The 26,827-nt window shown below is 47.0% G+C and overlaps 1 protein-coding gene across 5 annotated transcripts; it reads right to left on the bottom strand.

Moving 5' to 3' along the window:
- Nucleotides 1-26,814, bottom strand: STK36 (serine/threonine kinase 36). 5 transcript variants are annotated; one of them, XM_061384804.1, is made up of 27 exons: nt 26,661-26,814; nt 25,935-26,097; nt 24,866-25,006; nt 24,676-24,753; nt 23,463-23,593; nt 22,974-23,223; nt 19,930-20,023; nt 19,497-19,666; nt 19,143-19,330; nt 18,537-18,636; nt 16,607-16,750; nt 11,516-11,695; nt 10,592-10,689; nt 10,011-10,116; nt 8,435-8,585; nt 7,842-7,969; nt 6,892-6,996; nt 6,437-6,535; nt 6,261-6,349; nt 5,953-6,016; nt 5,658-5,768; nt 4,390-4,464; nt 3,778-3,952; nt 3,372-3,519; nt 3,034-3,181; nt 1,750-2,496; nt 1-355 (listed from the first exon to the last, which is right to left on the bottom strand). In XM_061384804.1, exons 2-27 carry the CDS (start codon nt 26,016-26,018, stop codon nt 212-214), a joined length of 3,948 nt encoding a protein of 1,315 aa, XP_061240788.1. In that variant the 5' UTR covers nt 26,019-26,097; nt 26,661-26,814; the 3' UTR covers nt 1-211. The 5 variants fall into 5 exon arrangements, with proteins under 5 accessions (XP_061240788.1, XP_061240760.1, XP_061240777.1 ...); XM_061384776.1 differs by having other exon boundaries at nt 26,488-26,798; XM_061384793.1 differs by lacking the exon at nt 26,661-26,814 and adding an exon at nt 26,523-26,606.
- Between the last annotated feature and the right edge of the window lie 13 nt (nt 26,815-26,827).

The following is a 26,827-nucleotide window of genomic DNA, read 5'->3' as shown; positions in this document are numbered from 1 at the left end:
TGGCACCAACAATCATGAAGTTTACTGGTTAAAATCATCCTGAATCTGGGGGAAAGGAGGAGCTTTATACATAAATCTCTTCTAGGTTCTCGTTCTCAAATCAGCAGATTGGCGGCTTATCTGTTTCAGTCTCTTTAGTAGGTGGCTTGTTGAGTAGAAGGAAGTGTTGGCAACAGCAGGGCAACAAAGGTTGGACCCCAGGAAGCTGGGGTCATGTGCTGTGTGTTGGCCTCAGGAGGTGGATGAGTTTCCTGCAGTGTTTGGCAGAGGCAGGCCTGGGACTGCTGTGTGGCAGTAACTGATTCCCCAGAGAGAGCAAGGCTAATTTCTCACTGGCGCCCAGGGACACCAGCACCTGTGGGACAGAGAGAGATGACAAAACACGACATGCAGAGTACTCTCGTTTGGCCAAGCAATTCCCAGTCTAGAAAAGAAAGCAAAAGAATATGAGCTCTCGGGGACTCAGATTATGTGGGAAAAGAAAGATTTTGGAGACAGGAACCACTAGGACCAGACTACTTCCGTTCTCTTTGGTCACAGACCATGAAACCAAGGCACCAAAGGACCCATGAACTTGTCCCCAGGAAGAGATAATAAATGCAGCAGCCAGAAGGTGAGACTCCCTACCGTGGATCTAGACCAGTGTGAATTACCACCAAAAATCCCTTTTATTATTTCCCCACACAGACTACAGAAAATTCTGTAGTGTATATCATCACCATCCTATCAAAACTTCTCTTCTGCAAGAACTGCCCAATGCCACCACATGGAGCTATTATAATTTGGGGGTTTAGCTTTATCATGGGCTTCCCTGGTGGTTCAGACAGTAAAGAATCTGCCTACAATGTGGAAGACCTGGGTTCAATCTCTGGGTTGGGAAAATCCCCTGGAGAAGGGCATGGCAACCCACCCCAGTATTCTTGCCTGGAGAATCTACATGGATAGAGGAGCCTGGAGGGTCTCATGAGTCGGACACGACTGAGTGACTAAGCACTCACAGCACACAACTTTATCCTAGGTAGATGTGTGCTTTTCAATTGGGCTGTTTATATACTGAAAATTGAGCAAAAAAAAAAAACAACAACAGAATAAAGCAGTGCTTAAGAGCATGGGCTCTAGGGACATGGGCTCCTGGTTAAGAGTTCAAGCTTCTACTTCAGGAGCCACGAGTTCAATCAGGAAGGGAACTAAGATCTGGTATCCCAAATGGCATGACCAAAAAGAACATGGGCTCTGGACTCAGACTCTCGAGTTCAAAAGTCCAATCCCACATGTTAGCTGTGTGACTGGGACAAGTGATTAAATTCTTTGTGCCTCAGTTTCATTGCCTGCCAAGTGAGAAGCATAGCTTAAACCAGATAATGCAGCTAAAATGCTAAGCATGGTACTTTTCATATGGTAAGCGCTAGAAAAGGTAGCATCTTCATGGCCCTCAGAAAAAAATGACTCTCTGCCTCAGCACCTCTAGTCTTCCCTCCCCCTCTCCTGCACAGCCTCCAGAAGAGAGTAACACTGCTCCTTGACAACCCAGGCATTTCCAAGCCCAGTGGAGCCCTCTTCAGGCCCCTTCCCATCTCCAGGTGGGAGATATTAGGTGAAAAACTCATGTCCAAGTCATGCCCCCTGAGTTTCCTGCTCCCAGAGAAGGAGGCAGCTTGGGTTTCCAGATGTCCCAATTCCTTAGACTATCTCAGAAAAAATGTTGAAAACAGCCCTGTCATGATGATTCACACGTCCCCTGGGATGTACCTGATGGATGCAGGGCTCCTGTCGGAGGCTGCGGAGAGCAACGAGGGCGGCTTCCTTCACATTTGGCTGGGGGTCTCCACATGCCATCTCCAGGAGCCGCTGGGGCACTTGGCACTGTAGCAGCTCCTCCCCCAGACCCTCAGGCCCCAGGTTGCCCAGAGCTGATACGGCATTGCGCCGGATACCAGCCTGAGGATCTTCAAGCAACTGGGTCATACCAGGTACTGCGGCTGCCAGGGCAGGTCCCAGGGGACCAGCTTGGTAGGCTGCGTTGCCTACAGCGAAGCTGGCTCCACGGCGCACAGCAGGGTCCTTGTCTCCGAGCCCCAGCAGCAGAAGGTTGAGCAGTCCTGCCTGGCTCTGCAGGGCCCCACGCAGGGCCATGCTGTGTTGCAGCAAGTGTCCCAGGAGCCCGTAAGTACGGGCTCGCACAGAAGTCTCTGGGTGGCTCAGGAGGCTGCGCAGGGGCCGATAGGATTCATCGGAGCCAGCCAGGAGTTCATGGATAAAAGACAAATGGCTAGGAGACAGTAACCGGGCAGTGTGGGCCAGGAGGGAGAGAAGGTCAGATGTCAGCAGAGGCTGGTCACCCAGGAGGGCAGTGGACAGGAATGAGACAGTGGTTCTAGGGGAGGCAACCACTGTGTTCACAAACTGGTTGAGAAAAGCGGGATCCGAGAGAGCCAGGCGTGTGAGGAGACTGATGGGCAGCTCGACTTGTGTCAGTGGGAGATGGTGGCAGCAGACCTGAAGAAGGGGGAGGGATGCGGGCAAAACAGTTCAGGGAGAGGGAGAATGCACTGCTGAGAAATAACAAGGAGCCCAAAACCTGGGAGAGAAGCCAAGTTCTGCAGAGAACACCACAGGGGGCCGGAAGACCTGACCACAGCACCGCACGCGAGACAGACACAACCTGGCGCCTGGGAGAACGTGTCCTTCCCAAGGCCAGGCCGTGGTCTGCAAGGCCTTGGTCTCTCTGCCTTCAGAGACTCACTCACTGTTTAGTGCCAACAATCGCCAGAGAAGCGATTCCTGGCTTAGGAGCAGCATCTTCAGGGCCCAGACCAGGATGAGAGAATCAAGAGAATCCAGACAAGGGACTGATGGAGAGAGGAGTCACCAGCCCAAGCTCCCACCACAGGCCTCTGTTCAGGCTTGCATGCTTCCTCCACTCCAGTCTCAGATGCTATATGCCTCCAGGGACCTGGGAGAGCCCTACAGCTGTCAAGAAGTGAATGTGACACAAGGTTGACCACCTTCCTGCCTGGGTGGCTTCCCTGGTACCTGCAGTAGGTGGGCGGTGACTTCTGAGTCCGTGAGGTCAGCCAAGACACCTTCAAGGAGGTCAGCATCCACATCCAGGGCAAAAGGGAAGCAGAGGAGCTGGCACACAGAGAGCACCACGACGGGGAGAAACTCAGACCCTTGTGGCCTAAGGAGGGCAGCGTGGAAGGATGGACTCGGTCTGGCTCACCCAGCCTTCCATATTCTTCCCCCAACCCTCCTTCCCCAACCTCAGTAATCACATTTCTTGCCTCACAGCTCAAGCTGTCAGCTCTTTCTCTCCTGCCTGCCCCCCGTCCATCCCATCCATAATAGCAGAATTGAAATTTTCAACTCACGCCTGGCCCAGGTGATGCAGGAAGCTGGGCGAAAGCAGATGCTTCAGGGTGGACATGAGGATACTTCCACGCTGAGACAGGTGACTCAGGCATAACTGGGGCTCCTGGGTAAAGGTGGCCATGGCCAAGCTCAACAGGGCTGCCATGCCTGGAAACACCAACAGTAGAGACCCAGTGGAGCAGGCAAGAGGCCTAGATGCATCCCCATGGTTCTCAGGGGCACCACCTGTTCCCTGATCCCTTCCCCATCCTACAGCAGCTCCCGCACAGACTCTGCCATCCCCTCCCAAGACAGCAGCACTAGTAGCCCTCTCCATGGGCCAACCCAGTTCCAGGCTGTTTCCTCTTGAAGACGGATCAGTACACTGGCCCGACAAAAGGAGCCACGCTGTCGGAAGTGAGATACCTTGGGGTGAGATCAGCGTCCAGTCTGGCTCTGGGCTTTGTGGGCTGGACAGCGACACCTCCTCTTCCTGTGTAGATGCCTCCTCGGGGAGCCTCAGAGCCATGAAGAAGCGGTGCCACAGGACGGTCCACATTTCTGAGCTGGCCATGTCCCTTATCGGATTACCCTTCCCCTGCTAAAGCCAAAATTGAGAAGGGGAGAAGGGGGAGGTCCAAGTCAGGAGTCAAAAATGCCTTTTTTTCACTCTTCTTCCTGATCTATGAGGAAGGGGAGTCCCAGAAACAATTCTTCCTGTTTTTCCACCTAAGATTTCCCTGTTGTCTCAGTTTCCTCTCTTATCACATCTTAACCTCCCTGACCTCTCAACCCATGTGTACGCTTACTGGAAACCAGGCAATTACAGCTTTCTTTCCACTGAATCCTAAGGGATGCAGCTGAATGGTTCCCCTTAAAGGGTCTGTACTGGTGCAGATGGGCCCAATCTAAGGCCATCACTGGTACTCTGAGAGGGGAGGTGACTGTGTGGTTTCTTCCTTCCTCTTGGCCAGCGGCCCCCCAAAGCGCCCAGTTTCTCTCTCCTTAGTTCCCACGCATCCTGGGATGCAGCTGTACCTGGGTAAGGAGCTGCAGCAGAAGGATGAGGAGGCCATCATAGAATCCACAGCCACCAGGTGGAGTCAGCCGGACCTGGTAGAGAGAGTCAGGAAGACAGCAGATCCCTGAGAGGGGCGAGCTGACCGCACAGACCTGCACAGCCCACTCCAAGTCAGGCAGAAGGAGCTCTTCTTCGGCCCAGAGTAGTGGGGAGAGTTCTTCTGGACTTAGGAGTCTTGGATGGATGGATGGATGCACAGCGTGCTCAATTGTGTCCGACTCTTTGTGACCCCATAGACTGCAGTCTGCCAGACTCCTCTGTCCACAGAATTTTCCAGGCAAGAATACTGGAGTGGGTTGCCATTTCCTCCTCCAGGGGATCTTCCTGACCCAGGGATCAAACCCACATCTCCTGCAGCTCCTGCAATGGCAGGCAGATTCTTTATCACTGTGTGTCTTGGTTCCTGCCTATTCATCCAACAACTATCTCTGTCCTAAAGACACGCAGTTTGGTAGCGTAACCAGCCACACAAACAACTACAGTTTAGGAAGACACTTACTGAATAAGAGGCTGTGAGGTAGGGGCTGTGGAGAGGGAGGAGGGATAGCTGAGATGCTAACTTTGCCCTTAGAGGTAGGAAACGGATGGGATTCAAAGGCAGACAAGGAAGGAAGAAGGCACAGCTTATATAAAAGACAGGTCATGAAAGGCCACAGTGAATTTTTGAAATGTGAACTCTTTGGTAGAGGAGGATTAGAGAGCCCAGGGGTAACGGATGAGCTCTGTGTGGCCTGCTAGCAAATGTGGACATTAACCCAGAAACTCCGTGGGAAGCTACTGAGGACCTACACAAGCTCCATCCATATAGGTAAGACTAGTGCCTGGTACTCAGCACATATTTATGTGTGAAATAATGACTGGTTGAGCAATAGGCAGGTTTTCCTTTAAGAAAGCTCACTTTGGCATCAGGGAAGAACACTAGAGAGTAGAGATCCTTCAGGAGGCAAGGGCCAGAGCCTGAGAGAGAGAGCAAGAGGGAGGGAAGGAAGGAGAAAGACGATGCCTCTTCCTCCCCCTTCAGAGGTCGTGTGTGTTAACAATAAATCTAAAGCCCTGACAGTTGGGGCTCAGAGGGACCTATATTATCCGAGGGCAGAAGGACAGGACAGGAAAGACTCCTGGATTCCCTCCAGGCTTACTGGAACTTCAGACTTTTCTCCCTGAACACAGACCTTATCTGACTCAGAGAAAGCACATCTCTGCATTCAGCGCTGGGAGGACTCACCTCTGCAGGGGCAGACAGGGCATGTGTGGCTGCAGCGATCCACTCCCCAGGCTGCAGGTCAAAAGTCACCCCTTGCTGACCAAGCTGCCCCAACAGACAGGCCGCCGCACTCTGTGGAGAGTCAGATGAGGAGGAGGAATGTCCCAATCTGAATGGTACTCAGGACAGGTGGGGAGGGTGTCTGTCTCCAGAAGAATGCCTCACAAACAGCTGCACATTAGGAAACAACTCTCCCGCTCCCAGAAGGTGGGATGATAGGGTGAAAAGGCGAGGAAGATGAACGCTGAGAACTCACCACAAGAGAGACGACGTGCGAATGCGTAAAGACGGTAGCAATCTCACTGCCTAGCTTCTCCATTCTGGAATAAGGAGATACATCAGGGATGCAGCCGTGTGAAAGGAGGCTGCTGAGTGACCTGCCCTCTCCCTTGGATGGCGCTTTCCACCAAAGCTGCATGTCCACCTCCAGGGCACAGAGTTCATGGGAATCTAGGTCTCTTCTTTGCAGAGAAACCTTCACTCTGTCCTAGTCCCTCCCAAGGACAGGCTGTATGGTGGCACTCCCCATAATCCATGTCAGGGTGACCCTACTTTATGACTCACCCACAAGGCAGATCTTGGAGGCGAAGGACAAGAAGGGAGAGGAGGCAGAGAGTCACTTCAGTAGACTCTTCCCTATCTACTACCTTTACCTATAAAGGAAACCCAAGGCATCAGAGTGTCCTCTGATTGAGATGGTGGGACCCCCTAAGAGATGCCCACTTGTGCCACTGGCCTACCTTGCCCTGGGCCAAGTTCAACAGTGACTCCAAGGCCAGGGGTTCTTGCCCAAGAAGATGGCATAAGCGCTCACTAACATGGCAGCAGGAGTAGAGAACCTAAGGGGTGTGGGAAGCAGTTGGTCAGGGAGGCAGGTCCTAGACTGGAAGGCTCAGCTGAAAGCAGGCTAGCCTCTTGACAGATCTAGGGGTGTCAGAGAAATTCAGGCCATGTCCACCTCTTGCTGAGAGACTGAGATGCAGACATGTCTCAGTTCTAGTGAGGACTGGCTGACAGCTGGGCTATCTCAGCTGAACTGATTTAAAAGCAGAAAGGGGTCCTCCTCTATGGGAGGGCAACAGGGGGGGATGTCTCTCATCTCTCTCTGTTTCTCTCAGTGTCTCGTTCTCTCTCTTTCTCATTCCTGGAAGTGAAAAAGAAATCTGAGGGGCCAAGAGTTCTGGGCAGGCAGTACCTTGAGAAGGGGTAGGCACAAGATGGGATGCTGCAGGGCAGAGATGAGGGATGACCTCAGGTGGTTGCTGTCTTTGGTGAGCTGATCAGCCAGATGCTGAGCGATCTGTGGAGACATACCTGAAGACTCAATCCCATTCCCTTTATTCCAATCCTATTCCTCTCGTATCTCCAACTAATCAGGACTCTCAACCCCTTGCTTGCCACTCTTCCCCAGATTCACCAGGAACCTCAGACCTCATTCTATCCCCAGCCTTCATGCTCAGTGGAAAAGCAAAAGACAAGGCCTAGGTAAGTCCCACTGCAGGCAGGTACAGAGGAAAGTGTTGCTGGCCAAAGGGAGTGGGAAATCTGAACCCTGAACCCTTGAGCAAGCATCACTGGTGGCTTCGGATCAGCCACCCCACCACATGGGCAGTTTGTCATGGAGCTCTTCAATCAGCTGGCCAAGGGCCCTGGGATTCTGGCTACATCATGTTCAACAAGTAGCCCAAACCTAGTCGTTAGCATCTGCTTCTGGAAGTACTGAGTAAAGGCAGACAGAGAAGCTTGTTTTTCTGCTTTTCTGAGACACTGGGGCCAACCTCCCCAACTCTGGCAACAGCGACAACAAGAACAAATAACTGTAGTTCAGGACTTCCCAGGTGATCCAGTAGTCGAGAATCTGCCTGCCAGTGCAAGGGACACGGGTTTGATCCCTGGCTCAGGAAGATCCCACATGCAGCAGGGCAACTAATCCCATGCACCACAATCACTGAACCTCCGCTCTAGAGCCTCTACTCTGCAACTAGAGAGGCTACCATAATGAGAAGCCCACTCGCTGCAACTAGAGAGTAGCCCCTACTCTCTGAAACTAGAGAAAGCTTGAATGCAGCAACCAAGACCCAGCGCAGCCATAAATAAATAAATAAAATTTAAAATAAAAATTGAAAAAAAATTTGTAGCTTAGACCTGCTCCTTGGCTTCCCAGCAGCCTGGCAGCCCCACGGGAGCCGTGCACATGGCCGCCAGCACTGAAGAAATGGCTCCAGGCAGATCCTCACTCTGCTCCCGAAGCGGCTGGCTTACCTGGGGGGCTCCTGTGCAAAAGGCAAAGAATGCAGAAAGGCATGGGTTGTTTCAAATTCTCCCTTCTTTCTCTCAGTTCATAGTTACTTGCTGCTGCTGCTAAGTCGCTTCAGTCGTGTCTGACTCTGTGCAAGCCCATAGATGGCAGCCCACCAGGCTCCCCCATCCCTGGGATTGTCCAGGCAAGAACACTGGAGTAGGTTGCCATTTCCTTCTACAATGCATGAAAATGAAAGTGAAGTCGCTCAGTCGTGTCCGACTCTTTGCGATCCCATGGACTGCAGCCTACCAGGCTCCTCTGTCCCTGGGATTTTCCAGGCAAGAGTACTGGAGTGGGGTGCCATTGCCTTCTCCATCATAGTTACTTAACACTCGCTAAATGCCAGACATTATTCTAGGTAACCGGCAGGAAAAAGAGCAGTGCTGGTCCTGCTGACAAGTCAGTCAAGAGAACCTCCCCTCCCCATTCCCGTTACCTGGGGGGCTATGGAAAGGGAGCTGTGGAGCTGTCAAGCCATAAAGGAGCCCGTCCAACACAGCCCGATGTGTAGTCAGCAGGCTGGAGTAGAAGGCTTTGGAGACGGTCCAGCTATTCCCGTCCATGGCTTCACACAGAACAGTAAAGCACTAGGGGAGACAGGCAGGGTTCACATTAGCACATCAGAAACCAGACTGGAATCAGGGTAAGGAGCAAGCATTCCCGGAGAACCTGAGAAAGGAGGAGGAAAACCCAGGGGGACCAGTTGTTGAATTCTAAGTATTCCTCACAGAGAAAGTGCAGAGTAAATTGCCTTCATGTTTGGGAACAGGATTTTTAGGTGTCAATCCTATTTTGATCAGCTGCTTCCTAAATGATATTTCTCGAAGTAATATCGTGGACCCTGAATATAAGAATTCCTGGGGATTCGTGGGTCCTTCCCAACCCAGTCTTCAGAATTTATTCCAAACTCCCCATGCTACTCACTGCACAGTGACATATGAAAAGTGCTGACCAATAATGTGAGTCACTACTGGCCAAAATTTAGGTTAGACATTAACAGCTTCCTGACCAGAAAGGATGAGTGATGTTAAGACAGGCTCCCAGACTAGAAGAGATTGAATGGACTGCTAGCTGGAGGTAGGACTGCAGCCCACATCTGTGCTCCCAGTTGCCAGTCTGAAACTAAACAGACAATTGTTTCCTTCCTTGCACACGTTCCTCTCTTAACTGTCTCTTCTGAGACCAGTCAGAACTCAGCTATTTTCTCTTTCAATCCTCCCTTCCTGTCCCTCACATGCAGAGTTGACCCATCTAGGTTGCTAGTCTGTAGGACAAACAAGGTTGGGAATACTAGCTGATCTGTAAGTCTATTCAAGAAGAAATTACTTCTATTTGTGGTTCCCTAAAATAGGTTACACTGCATACTGCTTCTGCACCTTAATATACATTACTGTTTCTGCCTGGAATGTCCTCCCTGCTTCCTTGTCTCATCCACCTGGCAAACTTCTGGGTGTCCTTCAAATCCTAGCAGAGATGATTTCCTTCTTCAAGATTTCTTCTATGATCCTACATACTTCCCCGATGATCCACTGGTTAGGACTCCACACTTCCCCTATAGGGGGGTCCCGACTTGATCCCTGGCTAGGGAACTAAGATCCTGCATGCTGTATGGTGCAGCCAAAAACAACAAAAAAAAAGACTTTTCCTATGACGCTCCAGGTAGTGTGAGTCTTCCTCAGTGGTGCTTCTGTGTTTTATATGAAGTTCTAGTGTTTTTAATTTACTTTATTACGTTTATACATTTTATTTTAATATTTATTTGGCTGTACCATCTTGATTGCAGCATGTGGGATCTAGTTCCCTGGAGTCTTAGCCACTGGACCACAAGGGAAGTCCTTCTACTGTACTTTTCACACTGTTGTCCTTTATCACATTTATCCTACTAGACTAGCCCTGACCCTTGAAGATACAGACTTTCTCTAACTCAGATGGTATACAGCACATAGTTGGCAGGCAACAGACATTTGTTGTATTACTTGATCTAACTCTATCTGGAAGGGAGAGCAGATTACCATAAGGATGTCCCTCCGCAAAGCCTGCTCGGAGTCATCTGGTTGGGCCAGCAGTTTCCCCAACAGGTCCAGAAAGAGGCTGGTGGCCTCCTGAAATACCTGTAGGCTGGGAAAAAATGAGTCCTGGTTTCTTCTCATCTCTCTACTAAATGCCCACATGTGGTGAATGGGTCAGTTCACGGCGGGTAGGAAAATCTCTGCAAAGGAACACATCAGAACGCTCTCCCTCTCTCTCCTCACACATACACACAGGGTCTCACATACACACCTCCAGGCCTCTTCTCTGCCATTTTCTCTAGTTTATTCCCACCCTGAGCCTTCCATTCAGTGTATGGTGACTACCGCTGACCCTTAGAACTTGAAATTCTGTGGGCAAATTTGGAGGTGACTCAAGGTCCTTAAAAGGACTTGCTGAAAAAAAAAGAACTTGCTGTACTCTGAGAGGTCACTCAGCTGACCCTTAAACCTGTCACAAATCATGGCTTCTCCTTACTTAGGCTCTTCATAATGGGGAGGGGAAGAAATGGGGGTAGAAACTGAAGTCAAACTGGCCAGCAGCACAAGACTGCCTCTCATCCCACCTGTCACCTGTCTGGCTCCTCTCCAGATTGAAGGTGCAGGCAAAGTAGGCCTGAATCACAGCCACCAGGTCCTGTACGAAGGCCCCATACCAACATTGCTGCCAGGGAAGAGGACAGAGAGTTAGCGAAACTCAGGGGACAGAAACAAAGACCAAGGGAAAAATGGGTCAGAGATCCAATTAGGCTGACCAAACAGAAAGGGACAGAGTGAAGAGAACCTTTAGACAGAGAGAGGAGATCTCAAGGTCACAAGTGGTGGCCAACAGGCTATGAACAGCCCAAAATGTGTCCTGTTTGGTCTGAACAGCATTTTGGAGTATAGCAGGTTATATTTTTCAAAATAGCACAAATTCTCTTCTAAATGCCTTAAAAACACTCAAGACTAACACTCATCAGCAGAGTGCACTTCCAGCCACCTGAGCCTTAGCCCAGTAAACACTTCTGCATTCCAGCCTCTCGGTTCAGCTGTGACAGGACACAGCATGGGCACACGGATGTTGAGTCTCAACCTGAGCTCTCCCGCTGGTCGTCTCCATGACCATTTACAGGGTAGTGCCCGTGGGTGAGTTAATCTATGAATATTGAGAAATTACACAGAAAAATCTGGATTTCTAGCTTCTCTCAGAAAACTGGAAGATGTGGCACCATAAGCCCATTTTCCCACCGAGCAACAGTGAGCTGGATGAGCCTGGGCACGGGACCTCAGTTCTTCATATTCCTGCTATTCATATAGTCACACATGGTCTACTCCCCTGATAACGTTATCTGCCTGGCCTTGGAAGGCGTGAGAATTTGCAACTCATAATCTACTAAGTAGATAGGAAGAAGAGAAAGAAAAGGCAGAGGGGCCGATAGAGATGGCAGTTTGAAGAAAAGAAATCCAAAGAGAAGAAATGCCGGTCAGTCCTGAGAGGCAGCACTTACCTGCTGGATACTGTTGCTCTCCTGGCTGTGTTTGAGGAGACTAAGCAGCAGCCCGGGGAGCCCAGCCTCACGGCAGAAGGAATACAAGGGAACAGAGTCACTGCAGCTGGACAGGAGACTGCTCAGTACCCGGAGTGCAGGAAGGATGCGGGGAGCACCCTCCAGGGCGCCTTTTAGGATCTGGGTGACACGAGGGAAAGAGACAGTAATCCATGTTGTGAGAGGTAAAAGAGAGTCACAGATACCAAGTGTCCCCAAGAAGCTGACAAAGAAGACCCAGTGTTCTTACTCCTTTTTTGGAAATCTAAAACCCAGAGAAGGAGAACAGAGAAACAGGGAAAGTGCACCAGGAAAGGGAACTATAGGTGGCCAGGGTCCCTGACTTAGAGATGACTAAGGGGGAGCGGGATCTCCCCCTCAGTCAGTGAGACTTAGTGACCATTCCTATCTGCTCCCTTCCTTCTCCAGCCCTTCACCTTAGAATAAAATGAAATGAAACCACACACACATTTCTGAAAATTAAAAACAATGGGCACAAAACAGTGCTGTTCAACTCCAGATAGACAAAACAGTATTATTCAGCTCTGCCTCTGGGGTTAACAAATTGCGACCTGCAGGCCAGATCCAGCCTACTACTTATTTTCATACAGCTTATAAGCTAAGGACAGTACTATATTTAAATGGTTATATTTTAAAAGGTTATTTTTCAAAAGAAGACCAACATTTACATCAAGTACTTTACAATATGCCACTCACCGTTCTAAATCTGCTCATTTATTTACTCAAATCTTTACAATAACCTCAGTTACTGTAGAGTAAATACAATTACCAACTTTATAGAGAAGCAGACCGAAGCTTCCAGACAGGTTAAGTAAACAGTCAATAATCACATACAGGGGGCTTCCCTGGTGGCTCAGTGGTAAAGAATCCTCCTGCCAATGCAGGAGACGTGGGTTTGATCCCTGGTCCTGGAAGATCCCACATCCCAGGAGGAGCAACTATGTCCATGCGCCACAACGACTGAGCCCTTGCTCTAGAGCCCAGGAGCCGCAAGTACTGAAGCCCATGCACCCTAGAGCCTGTGCTCCACAACAAGAGAAACCACCTCGATGAGAAGCCCTTGTCCACTCACCACAACTAGAGAAAGCCTGGCAGCCAGAGACCCGGCACAGCCATAAATAAATAAACACACACAGTAGTTCAGCTGGAATTCCAACTCAGAAAGTCTGACCCTGGAGGCAGAGTTGTTAACCTCCTTTCCCACTGAAAAATTATCTGACACAAGGAGGCCATGTAGGGGCCAAATGAGAGGTGCAGGGTGCCAAGACAATGCAATGGTAAAAGGAGAGTCTTTTCAGCCAGTGGTGCTGGGATGATTATATATCCACATGCAAAAAGATGAATTTAGATCCCTACCTCAAAATACACATAAAAATCAACTCAAAGTGAGTCAGAGACCTAAACGTCAGAGCTAAAATTCTGGAAAGATTTTTTTTTAATATAGGAGAAAATCTTTAAGACTTTGGGTTTAAAAAAAGATTTCTTAATATAATATCAGAAGCAAAATCCACAAAGGGAAAAAATGGTAACTGGACTTCAAAATCCAAAACCTTTGTGCTTTAAAAGACATTCTTCTAAGAATAAAAGGACAGATTAAAGCTGGGAGAAAAAATTTGCAAATCGCATATCTGATAAAGGTCTTATATCCAGAATATATAAAGAACTCTTACAACTCAATAAGAAGACAACTTTAAAATAAGCAAAGCAAATGATTAGATATTTCACCAAAGAAGATCTACAAATGGCTGGTAAGCACACGAAAAGATGCTCACATTAGTCATTAGCAAAATGCAAATTAAAATAGCAATGAGATACTATTTTACACTCACTAGGATGACTATATTCAAAAAGACAGATAATAATACATGTTGGCTGACTTTATTTTTGGGGGTTCCAAAATCACTGCAGATGGTGATTGCAGCCATGAAATTAAAAGACACTTACTCCTTGGAAGGAAAGTTATGACCAACCTAGACAGCATATTAAAAAGCAGAGACATTACTTTGCCAACAAAGGTCTGTCTAGTCAAGGCTATGGTTTTTCCAGTAGTCATATATAGATGTGAGAATTGGACTATAAAGAAAGCTGAGCACCGAAGAATTGATGCTTTTGAACTGTGGTGTTGGAAAAGACTCTTGAGTCCCTTGGACTGCAAGGAGATCGAACCAGTCCATCCTAAAGGAAATCAGTCCTGGGTATTCATTGGAAGGACTGATGTTGAAGCTGAAACTCTAATATTTTGGCCACCTGATGTGAAGAGCTGACTCATTTGAAAAGATAGAAGTTGGGAGGGATGGGATATTGGGAAAGATTGAAGGCAGGAGAAGAAGGGGACGACAGAGGATGAGATGGTTAGATGGCATCACCAACTCAATGGACATGAGTCTGGGTAAACTCCGGGATTTGGTGATGGACAGGGAGGCCTGGTGTGCTGTGGTTCATGAGGTCACAAAGAGTTGGACACGACTGAGCTACTGAACTAAACTGAACTGAACTGAATACATGTTGGCACAGATGTAGAGAAATGAGGACCCTTATACATTGCTGGGAATGCAAAATGGTATAGCCACTTTGGAAAACAGATTAGCAGTTTCTTAAACATAAATTTACTATCTGACTCAGCAATTCCACTCCTATGCATAGGGCCAAGAGAAATGAAAAAAATCATTTCATTTCAAAACTAAATGTTCAGTTGTTCAATAGTGTCCAACTCTTTGCAATCCCATAGACTGCAGCACACCAGACTTCCCTGTCCATCACCAGCTCCCAGATCTTACTCAAACTCATGACCATTGAGTCGATTATGTTATCCAACCATCTCATCCTCTGTTGTCCCCTTTTCCTCCTGCCTTCTATCTTTCCCAGCATCAGGGTCTTTTCCAATGAGTCAGGTCTTCGCATCAGGTGGCCAAAGTACAGTAGCTTCAGCTTCAGCATCAGTCCTTCCAATAAATATTCAGGACGGATTTCCTTTAGGATGGACTGGTTGGATCTCCTTGCTGTCCAAGGGACTCTCAAGAGTATTCTCTGAGACCACAGTTCAAAAACACCAGTTCTTTGGCACTCAGCTTTCCTTATGGTCCAACTCTCACATCCATACATGATGACTGGAAAAATCATATCTTTGACTAGACGGACCTTTGTTGGCAAAGTAATGTCTCTGCTTTTTAATATGCTATCTAGGTTGGTCACAGCTTTTTTCCAAGGAGCAAGAGTCTTTTAATTTCATGGCTGTAGTCACCATCTACAGTGATTTTGGAGCCCAAGAAAATTAAGTCTGTCACTGTTTCCACTGTTTCCCCTTCCACATGCCATGAAGTGATGGGATCAGATGCCATGATCTTAGTTTTCTGAATGTTGAGTTTTAAGCCAACTTTTTCACTCTCCTCTTTCACTTTCATCAAGAGGCTCTTCAATTCCTCTTTGCTATGTGCCATAAGGGTGGTGTCATATACATATCTGAGGTTATTGATATTTCTTCCAGCAATCTTGGTTCTAGCTTGTGCTTCATCCAGCCTGCCATTTCACATGATATTCTCTGCACAGAAGTTAAATAAACAGAGTGACAACATACAGCCTTGACATACTCCTTTCTCAATTTGGAACCAGTCTGTTGTTCCATGTCCAGTTCTAACTGTTGCTTCCTGACCTGCATACAAATTTCTCAAGAGGCAGGTCAGGTGGTCTGGTATTTCTATCTCTTGAAGAATTTTCCACAGTTTGTTGTGATCCATACAGTCAAAAGCTTTGGCATAGTCAATAAAGCAGAAGTAGATGTTTTTCTGGAACTCTCTTACTTTTTCTATGATCCAATGGATGTTGGCAATTTGATCTCTGGTTACTTTACCTTTTCTAAATTCAGCTTGAACATCGGGAAGTTCTCGGTTCACATACTGTTGAAGCCTGGCTTGGAGAATTTTGAGCATTACTTTGTTAGCCTGTGAGATGAGTGCAATTGTGTGGTAGTTTGAATATTGCCTTTCTTTGGGATGGGAATGAAAACTGACCTTTTCCAGAAATGAAACGGAAAACATATGTTCACACAAAGATTTCCTCATGGATGTTCAAAGTAGCATTGCTTATAAAAGCCAAAAAGTGGAAATAACCCAAATTTCCATCAATTGGTGGAACAAATAAACAAAATGTGATATATACATACAATAGAATACTAATTAGCAATAAAAAGGAACTAAGTACTGAAACAGGCTACAACATGAATGAAACCTCAAAAAACATGCTAAGAGAAAGAAGCCAAAGACTATCCATTGTATGATCACATTTACGTGAAATGTTCAGAAAAGGCAAATCTATGAGACAGAAAGCAATCTCCTTGTAAGTGCTATGAGTAGGAATGATGATTAACTGTAAATAGCTAGGAATTACCTTTTTAGGGTAATGAAAATATTCTAAAGCTGAATTATGGTGATCATTAGTATATCTGTATTAGAAAATAAAATAAATTGTTACATCTGTATTTTTAATTTTGTCAAAAATTTTGTAGAAACGTGTTTTCTCTCATTAGAGAAGTAGTTATGGGACTACCCTGGCAGTTCAATGGTTAAGACTTTACTTTCCAGTGTAGGGAGTGTGAGTTCAATCCCTGGTCAGGGAGCTAAGCTCCCACATGCCTCTGGCCAAAAAACCAGAATATAAAACAACAGAAGCGATACTATAACAAATTCGATAAAGACTTTAAAAATGGTCCACATCTAAAAAATCTTTAAAAAAAAAAAGAAGCAATTAAATGATATCCTCCATTTTTTTCCCTCTTGGCAGTCAACGCCTAAAAAGGTTATAGCTGAAAGCTTGCTTATCCTTGCTCTGAAGAATACTTTTTCCCTTTAGAAAGAGAAACCCAAGGTCTGCTCTTTCTGTATTACTAAAAGAAATTACCAAACCTCCCTAAATTAAACAGACAGTAGTGAAAGAACATTGGAAAGGGACTTTCTCCTTATACTAATTAATGTTTTTTAACACCTCATCTGTGAAAACAGTCTCCAGTCCCATCCATGGTATCCTTCTGCCAGTTACCTGCTCTCCAGTCTCATGCAGCTGACTCTGGATGCGCTGGCAAAAGTCAGGATTGCACAGCAGGGTGAGAGGGGCCTTCAGCTGGATGGGCACAGGCTCGGTAGTCTCTAGCAGGCATTGCCACTCATCATCGCTGTCTTGCTCCTGAGGTATCGGAGAGAGAAAGAGGTCAGGAGGCATGTGTTAGGTTTGAGGCAATAGCTCCCACCCTGGGGAATCATGAAAGTAAAATGAAAGTGTTAGTTGCTCAGTCATGATGGACTCTTTGCAACCCCATGGACTGTAGCCCCCCAGGCTCCTCTGTCCATGGGATTCTCCAGGCAAGAATACTGGCGTGGGTTCCCATTCCCTTCTCCAGAGGATCTTCCCAAACCAGGGATCGAAGCCAGGTCTCCCGCATTGCAGGCAGATTCTTTACCTGGGAAGCCCAGGGAATCATGAAGTAACTGCAAAAAGCCAGTGACTCCTTTGGCACAGCTGTATTTTTTTCAGCCACCAATTTAAAAAGATGCAACTGGCAGTATGTGAGAGGTCTTGAAAAGTCTCTTGGAGAACACTAGCATGTGTACATAAAGAGATACCTAGGAAAATGTCCACTGCATGGTTTATAATAACAACATCATAAAGCTAGTCAGTAAGGGAATAATAAATCATGGCACATCCATGTTAGGAAACACTAAGAAGTTATTAAAAAGACTAGGATTTCCCTGGTGGTCCAGTGGTTAAGAATCCACCTGCCAGAGCAGGGGACACAGGTTGGATCCCACATGCCGTGTGGCAACTAAGCCTACACGCCACAACTACTGAAGCCCAGGTGTCCTAGATCCTGTGCACCACCACAAGAGAAGCCAGCACGCTATGAGAAGACTGCTCCCTGCAACTAGAGAGTAGCCCTCTCTTGCCGAAACTAGAGAAAGCCTGCATGCAGCAACAAAGACCCAGCCCAGCCAAAAATAAACAAACAAGCAAATCTTAAAAAAAAAAAAAAGATCGTAGTACTGACAGTGCATCACTCATGTACCGTTTTTACCGAAAATGCATGACTTGAGTCTAACCATGTGGAAGTATCAATCTGAGGAACATTCTACAAAATAACTGACCCGGGCACCTAAAAACTGTCAATCATGAAAAACAAGGAAAGAAGTATAACAACTAAATGCAATGAATGACACTGGACTGGATTGTGGACTGGGGGGAAAATGTGTTTTTGCTATAAACATTACTGGAGCAATTGGGAAAATCAAAATATAGATTGTAGATTAAGGAACAGAACCATAGCAATGTCAGATTTCTGACTTCTATAAATTGTACTGAGGTAGTGCAAGTGCATCACCTAGCTCTTAGCAAATATGCACTAAGGTCTTTGGCAATGAAGGGGCATATCTGAAACTCACCCTAAAATGAATTTTAACAACTGGTGAATCTGAGTAAAAGGGTATATAGGAATTCTTGGTGCTATTTTCACAATTATTCTTTAAATTTGAAACCTTTTCAAAATAAAAAGTTAAAACCCTAAAAAAACAAAAGATTAAAGTTGACGTAGAAAAATCTTAACAACAGATTATACGGTAATAGATGCATGAGGCAAAACAATACCTACAGTCTGGACTCAGTAATGTAAAAACAGCCAAACGATATATTCTATGTAGCTACATACATACGTATAAAACCACAGAAAGTCTGGAAGCAGACAGATACCTCGGGACTGAGATAAGGCTAAGGGGGGATTTTCCTTTTTACTAATGTACTCCGATTTTTTACAATTAAATGTTCACATACTATGCAATTAAAATCTATGAATAAGAAGGAAGCAATTTTTAACACGAGGGGACTCATCCTTAGATGGTTGGGAATCACTGTTACAGAAAACCGCTACCAAGACCTAACACCCATGGCAGGGACAAAGCCAAGAGGAACCTCTAGGGCTCACCTCATTTTCCAGATCCACTGCATCAAGGCTCTGCTGGCCCTTCACCTCTGGCCTCAGCTCTGGGAACACTTGCTCACAGTCCTGAGTGATCCAGTTTTCCCTGCCAGAGGAAGCAGGGAGTAGGATGAGTTCCAGACCTGTGAGGCTTAGGGTTAACTTGTCCCTCCCTCTAGGTCCAGTGTAGGAATGGAAAGCCATAGAGGACTGGCTAGAGGAGATCTTCTAGGATCTGGCCAGGACAGCATATGTTCACTACACACATATCCTTGACTGCCTCCCACTGTGAATCTTATTTTCAAATCTACCTTGGTGGTTTTCCCCTGTAGCTCTCAACTCAAATAATCTTTCCGTGTGTCTGGAGATGATTTTTTTTTCTTTTTGGTTAATGTACAACTAAGATATAGAGAAAAGAAAGTTACCATGTTTCCTGATGAAATCAGCAAAGCATCTGGAATCAGAATTCAAGAACCCAAAACTTAGTCTTCCAGAGCCCTGTCCACATTTAGGCAGTGATGAGTGACAAGAACCATGCTGCATTTGCTTTGACTGGAGCCAAAGCTCTGCAAATCATGTTATCCTATAGATCCTGCGCTCTACCCTCCTCACCGAGGTGCAGGGGGCGCCTCTCCAGCACCCCACTCAGCCCAGCTGCTCTTCATTTCTGATGCTACAACCCCAGTTAAGAGGCCTGGTTCCTGAGGAGTGTCCTTGAGTTTGGGCAGAGGGGCTGTGCCAGGAGCCACCTTGCTGGTCCTATCCTCTTGCTCAAGGGGAGGTTCTGTGTTCTGGTGTTTCTGCAGGAAATGGGCAGGAGACACTGAGTCAGAACTATCTGGTTGCCATAAGACACTATGAATTTCATTCGAAGCCCTTTCCCAAACCTAGAAAGTCACCCTCCTGCTCTAGCTTCCCCAGTCACTAGTCTGGCTAGGTCACACATACCCCTCTGCCCCCACTCACCTTCTGCTTGGCCTCCTCAGCCATGCGTTTACAGGCTTGCCGCAATATGTGAAATCGATTGCCCTTGGGGGCCAGCCGATGAGCCTGTTGGTCCTTTAGGACCTGAAGTTCTGGGGGTAAGCGACTGGTGAATGGGGTACCAAAATCTGGGCCTGCTGGCTCGGTTAGTACTGCAGAAAGAGAAGAGGGAACACATGATCATGCTGGAGCTATGCCACTGTTTCCACCTGGCCAGAGACAATGGCAGCATCTTCAGGCTTCTGTGCAAAGAGGCCCTTCAGACAAAGTGACAAAGAGGGAAGGGGGTTACAAGGGAAGTGCAAGGGTCATGCAAAAGACTAAAAAGAAAATTCAAGCTGGAGGGGTAAAGAATATACATTGGATCCAGATGTTGGGGCCAGGGCCGAGAGCGCTGGGAACCCTAAGGACTCACTGGTGACTCGACCAGCAATAAAGGGGTGATGTAAGAGGTCTGGCCAGGACAGACGCTGCCGGGGGTCCTTGGTGAGCAGTCCCTGAAGGAAGTTCTGTGGAAAGAAAGGATACCTCATCAGTCTGCACTTCCCCATGGGCTCTCAAACTCATCAGAACTGGTCAACCAAGACTTTTTTTTAAAAAAATACTTATTTATTTATTTGGCTGTGTTGGATCTTAGTTGCAACACTTGGGAGCTGTTGTTGCAGAGCACAGACTCTCTAGCTATGGCACATGGGCTTAGTTGCTCCATGCCATGTGGGATCTTGGTTCCCCGACCAAGGATCCAACCCACGTCCCCTACATTGCAAAGCAGTTTCTTAACCAATGGACCACCAGGGAAGTCCCCAGAGTGCATTCTTCCAGCAGATATGTCTTAAAAGCTGAGCACACGCACATTTATTTACTGTGTGCTCGCCACGCAGGGATCAAACCCATGCCCCCTATAGTGGAAGCCCGAGTCTTAACCACTGGACCACCAAAGAAGTCCCTCCTTTGTTCAGATTCTTTTTGGTCATTATTTGGGCCTCCTTAACTAAATAGGTTTGGGAGAAACTTGTCTCTTTTCATCGTAGCTAAAATAAAGGAAAGTTATAATGAGATTTTACTCTGGGAGAAGGCTGCATTTAGACTTTATTGAAGGCTCAAATCAGGCCCTTGAAATAAAAAGGGTCAACTCTTTTTCCTCCCTCCCTGGCCTACTGAGATTTAACTGCAATGAACAGGCACCATCTCTATACTCTGCTCCTAATAAGTGAGCTAGCTCCACTAGCTCTGGCCATTTGGATATCTGAAGATTGTTCCTTTCAGGAAGAGGACTGATGGCTCTGTTGGCAAATCTAGAAATCATTCGGACATTGCATCTGATAGGCAATTAGGAGAATAGAGACTATGTAAAGGAGAAAAGGAAAGATATAAGCATCTGAATGCAGAGTTCCAAAGAATAGCAAGGAGAGATAAGAAAGCCTTCCTCAGCGATCAGTGCAAAGAAATAGAGGAAAACAACAGAATGGGAAAGACTAGGGATCTCTTCAAAAACATTAGAGATACCAAGGGAAAATTTCATGCAAAGATAGGCTCGATAAAGGACAGAAATGGTATGGACCTAATAGAAGCATTAGATATTAAGAAGAGGTGGCAAGAATACACAGAAGAACTGTACAAAAAAAGCTTCATGACCCAGATAATCATGATGGTGTGATCACTGACCTAGAGCCAGATATCCTGGAATGTGAAGTCAAGCCTTAGAAAGCATCACTACGAACAAAGCTAGTGGAGGTGATGGAATTCCAGTTGAGCTCTTTCAAATCCTGAAAGATGATGCTGTGAAAGTGCTGCACTCAATATGCCAGCAAATTTGGAAAACTCAGCAATGGCAACACGACTGGAAAAGGTCAGTTTTCATTCCAATCCCAAAGAAAGGCAATGCCAAAGAATGCTCAAACTACCGCACAATTGCACTCATCTCACATGCTAGTAAAGTAATGCTCAAAATTCTCCAAGCCAGGCTTCAGCAATATGTGAACCGTGAACTTCCTGATGTTCAAGCTGGTTTTAGAAAAGGCAGAGGAACCAGAGATCAAATTGCCAACATCTGCTGGATCATGGAAAAAGCAAGAGAGTTCCAGAAAAACATCTATTTCTGCTTTATTGACTATGCCAAAGCCATTGTGTGGATCACAACAAACTGTGGAAAATTCTGAAAGAGATGGGAATACCAGATCACCTGACCTGCCTCTTGCGAAACCTATATGGAGGTCAGGAAGCAACAGTTAGAACTGGACATGGAACAACAGACTGGTTCCAAACAGGAAAAGGAGTACGTCAAGGCTGTATATTGTCACCCTGCTTATTTAATTTCTATGCGGAGTACATCATGAGAAATGCTGGGCTGGAAGAAGCACAAGCTGGAATCAAGATTGCTGGGAGAAATATCAATAACCTCAGATATGCAGATGACACCACCCTTATGGCAGAAAGTGAAGAGGAACTAAAAAGCCTCTTGATGAAAGTGAAAGAGAAGAGTAGAAAAGTTGGCTTAAAGCTCAACATTCTGAAAACTAAGATCATGGCATCTGGTCCCATCACTTCATGGGAAATAGATGGGGAAACAGTGGAAACAGTGTCAGACTTTACTTTTTGGGCTCCAAAATCACTGCAGATGGTCACTGCAGCTATGAAATTAAAAGATGCTTACTCCTTGGAAGGAAAGTTATGATCAACCTAGACAGCATATTAAAAAGCAGAGACATAACTTCGCCAACAAAGGTCTGTCTAGTCAAGGCTATGGTTTTTCCAGTAGTCATGTATGGATGTGAGAGTTGGACTGTGAAGAAAGCTGAGCGCCGAAGAATTGATGCTTTTGAACTGTGGTGTTGGAGAAGACTCTTGAGAGTCCCTTGGACTACAAGGAGATCCAACCAGTCCATTCTAAAGGAAATCAGTCCTGGGTGTTCACTGGAAGGACTGATGCTAAAGCTGAAACTCCAATACTTTGGCCACCTCATGCGAAGACTTGACTCATTGGAAAAGACTCTGATGCTGGGAGGGATTGGGGGCAGGAAGAGAAGGGGACGACAGAGGATGAGATGGCTGGATGGCATTACCAACTTGATGGACATGAGTTTGAGTGAACTCCGGGAGTTGGTGATGGACAGGGAGACCTGGTGTGCTGCAATTCATGGGGTTGCAAAGAGTCAGACGTGACTGAGTGACTGAACTGAACTGAACTGAACTGAAAGGGAGCAGTAACTGTTTCTGGGATCTTGAAATTTCTTCTTCATTTTGATATAGGACCATCTGGAAGACTCGCAGGCTTGGCAGACCTTAGGTCACCCTCCCAGAATAAGCCCCTGTAGTACAAAAGCAAGGCAGCTTGCCCCAGCTCCTGCATTAATTCAGTAACTTCAAAGTGCAACCCCAGCTCTGGAAAAAAAACTGTGGAAAAGGGAATAGGACAGAGACAGGTTTCTGATGCAAAAGCTATCTGTCAATATCCATTACCTTGAAGCAAGGACTAATGGTGGGGGGCCAGCGCACAGGGTCCTTGAGAATAAGGCTGACCAGCTGAAAGATGCTCGTGGTATAGAAGGGAGGGGTGCCTACTGCCAGCTCATACAATATGCAGCCCACCGACCAGAGGTCCGCAGTGTGGTCGTAAGGTCGTTCCTCCACCAGCTCTGGGGACATGTAGAGTGGTGTGCCTTTGATGGATGTTAGCACCATTGTGTTAGTGCTCATAGCCCGGGCAAACCTGCGGGAGATGATGGAATGGAAATGGAGAGAAGATATTCAGTCAAAACTAGAGCTGCTCACTGCTAGCTATTACTGTGTGAGATCGCCCCAACCTGAACAGAGAGAATGCCTTCTAAAAGACCCAGCAGGAATCCCATTCTCCAGCCCAGGTTCTAAAAGGAGGCCCAGGGAAGTCAAGCATACAGTACACGGCTCCCTGCAAAACCAGAAGTGGCGACACAAGGTCAGGCTCCTCACCCAAAGTCACAGAGCTTGATACCACCACCCTTGGCAAGAAGGATGTTCTGAGGCTTCATGTCTCGGTGGAGGATACGGTGGGAATGCAGGTAGTACAGGGCTGACACCAACTGGGCAGCAATGGCCTGAACCTACAGGTCAAACAGTCAGGTGGGAGGAAGAAAGGAAAGGTCAAAGGAAGGAGCCCAAGGACTCCACCCTAATAGTTCTGTAGACATGACCTTCTCTTCCCTCCCTTTCTTCCAGAGCATCACACCATATCTTTCTTAGTTCTTGTATTTCATTTGTTTATTCATTTGTTTTCTTGTGCCTCACAGATTCATCATCTATTGATAAGACAACAATAATGATTTTACTTGTCTCATAGGATCATTGTGAGGATTCAAATGAGTTCAAGCATGTAAAGTGATGGAACACTCAGAATGGTGCCTGGAACTTAGTAAGCATTCATATATATTATATGAATTATATATTCATATATATTAACTGTTATTACATAAAACAAAGTCCCTGTTCCCAAGAGCTGTAGCCAAACAAATAAGACAGACAAAATAAACAAGGTGATGACTTACAAATAATGATGGTTGTTTGGAAGGAAGCAGGATGCTGTGACGGGAAGTCCTGATGGGGGCCTACTTGCCAGAGTACACAAAAATCCCTGGAATGAATATGGCTGGAGAATGTGTTCAACCTACTGCTAACTACTGTGTCTTGGTGGTGAATCCTGCCTTAACCACAACTCTTATCCCTTCCTGTCTCTCTGGTACCACCACACCTGGACTTCTTTTCTAATGGTGCCTAACAACAGGAATATTAGCTCCCTAAAATAATAGCTAACTATTGAATAGTGTGTGTCAGGTACTCTTTCAAACACTTTACATGAATCAACTCATTGATCTTCCCATTAATGCCTTACGAGGTAGACATTATTATTATTTCCATTTTAAAATGAGGAAACTGAGTAAAGAGAGGCTAAACTAATTTGCCAAAGAAGACCCAGCTAGAAAGTGTCAGACCTAATCTCTGTATTCAGAGAACTTGGGCTCCAGTTTTCACATACCTTACTGTCATACCACATTGCCTCCATATACACACAGACTCTTATATTTTACTCAGGAGATTTCAGAATAGAGACTCTCTGCACCCTCAGCTCTCCCTACAGTTCTTAACCTGAGGAGAGGTCAGGGGCGGGAGAAGTTTGAGCCGGGAATACCTGGTCTTCTGGAAGTTTTCCGTCATCTTCGAGGATCTGAAAGAGCTCTCCTTCAGCATAGTCTGTCACCACCACCACCTGCGGGGAATAGGCAGTGCTGCTGATGGCTCCAAATGTATGCATTTTGAGGCTGGGAAATTCCTGGGACCCTTCCTCTTGGGGAGAAGTGACCCCCCAAACCAAAGCACACCTCTTTGTCAGTCTCAAAGCTATCAAGCATATGCACAATGTTGGGGTGCCGCAAACCCCGCATGATTTCAATCTCCCGTTGCAGATTCCTCAGCTCCTTCTCTGAGCGTCCCAGTTTTGGAATGAACTTCAGGGCCACCACCTGTCAGTGGTAAAGTCAAGAGTCAAGGCCTAATTGCACTATTGAAACATTAGCATCAGGGCTCTGGAGCTGGCTTTAGATTGTCTGAGAACAATTCTCCCTGTACTTTGCTAGTCTCCCAATCCACCTTACCCATGGTACCCTCCATGGGTAGCCTCCAACTGACCTTACCCAGGCTTCCCCTGCCTCTTGCCCTAGGAGGAAACTGCCTTTGTCAGTTAGATCCTTTTGGTGGATTCTAGGAGAGGTGTTCTGATCTGGATAAAGAACTCAAAGTTTAAGGGATTTAGGAGAAAGGGAAGGAAGGAAAAATTAAGAGGGTAGAATAGAGCTCAAGTGGTTTATCCCTTCCTATATGGTAAGTGGAAGTGTTAGTTGCTCAGTCATGTCTGACTCTTTGAGACCCCATGGACTGTGGCCCACAAGGCTCCTCTGTCCATGGGATTTCCCAGGCAGGAATACTGGAGTGGGCTGCCATTCCCTTCTCCAGATCTCAAACCAGGGATTGAACCTGGGTCCCCACACTGCAGACAGATTCTTTACAGTCTGAGCCACCCAGGAAGCCCCAGATACTACCACTACTCATAACAATAATTTGTTGTTTGCTAGGTACCAAACACTGTGTCAAGTGATTCAGTGTGACATCACACTTAATCCTCAAACCCCATCACTCAGACACTGTTCTTAATTTCATTCTATAGATGAGAAAACTGAGACAGAAGAAAGGTTGAGTAACTTGTCTATAGTTCTAAAACTACAAAGTGGTGGAGCTATGATCTGAACCCAAGTAAGCCAATTTCAGAGCTCATATTCCATAATTATGAAGGAGTCAGTGTCTTAGGAACACAGGTCACTGCTCTGGTCCCATACTCCACTGGGGTTCAGAGTGTGGAATCCCACCCAAGAGATGTCCCTCCTTGTTCACCACCTGAGCACTGTATTTTCTTCGACCCTTGTACACCCTCCCAAAAGAGCCTTCTCCAATCATCTCCAATACGTGGTACTTTTCCATGACAGAGATTTCAGGATCACTCTGAAGGAAGGAAGTAGAGATGGTCAGCTCCAGGGACAGTTCCACACATCTGGGAGGCCTGGCTCGGGCACGGAAGAAAGGTTAACGTTAGCCGGCTTGCCTTTTCTTTTTTTTTTCGTAACAATCCAGGTCTCATAAACAAGGTAGGGTGTAGTGGATGAAAAGATGTTATCTTGAAGCAGACCGCCTCCTGTAGTTTTTCCTTTTCTCCTGCTGCCCCCCAACCAAACTTCGTTCCCACCCAACCCCGAGACCCATTCCCCGTCCACCCAGCCTAGCCCGCCCGACCCTAGCCCCCTTCACTCGGCCTCTCCCCTCGGCCCCGCCCCCTTACTCAGCCTCACGCCCCCCCCCGACCCCGCCCCCTCCGTCCAGCCTCGCCCACGGACCCCGCCCCTTCCAGCCACCCCAAAGTTCCTGCCACTGCCACCCTCTTCAGCACCCTCACCCCGCGCGCTCAGCGGACAGGAGCCCCTCTCTTACCCCCAGCCTAGGAGCTTCAAGCTCCTCAGGCCGAGGGACGCCGGCCCTGGCCTTCAGCTCCGCCCCTTCTGGCTGCCTTCGTACTTTGCCTGAGTTAGCGTTCTTCTCCACCCCCACTGCCGGTCTCTTTAGACTCACACTGTTACCAATTTTACTCGGTAGAACTGGCCAGAGGTTCGGAGAACAAAGAGGTTCAGGGGTGTGGGCGAGATAGTGGGCCGCCCATAGGCACTTCCTAAGGGCACTTCCGAACCGTCCCTTGGCCATCAGGACCATCTAAGGACCCGGACTCGGCGGTTGCCTAG

Source organism: Bos javanicus, chromosome 2, assembly GCF_032452875.1.
Source record: "Bos javanicus breed banteng chromosome 2, ARS-OSU_banteng_1.0, whole genome shotgun sequence".
NCBI lineage: Eukaryota > Metazoa > Chordata > Mammalia > Artiodactyla > Bovidae > Bos > Bos javanicus.
The sequence above is the reverse complement of the archived record's forward strand: the minus strand, read 5'-3'. Positions and strand labels throughout refer to the sequence as shown.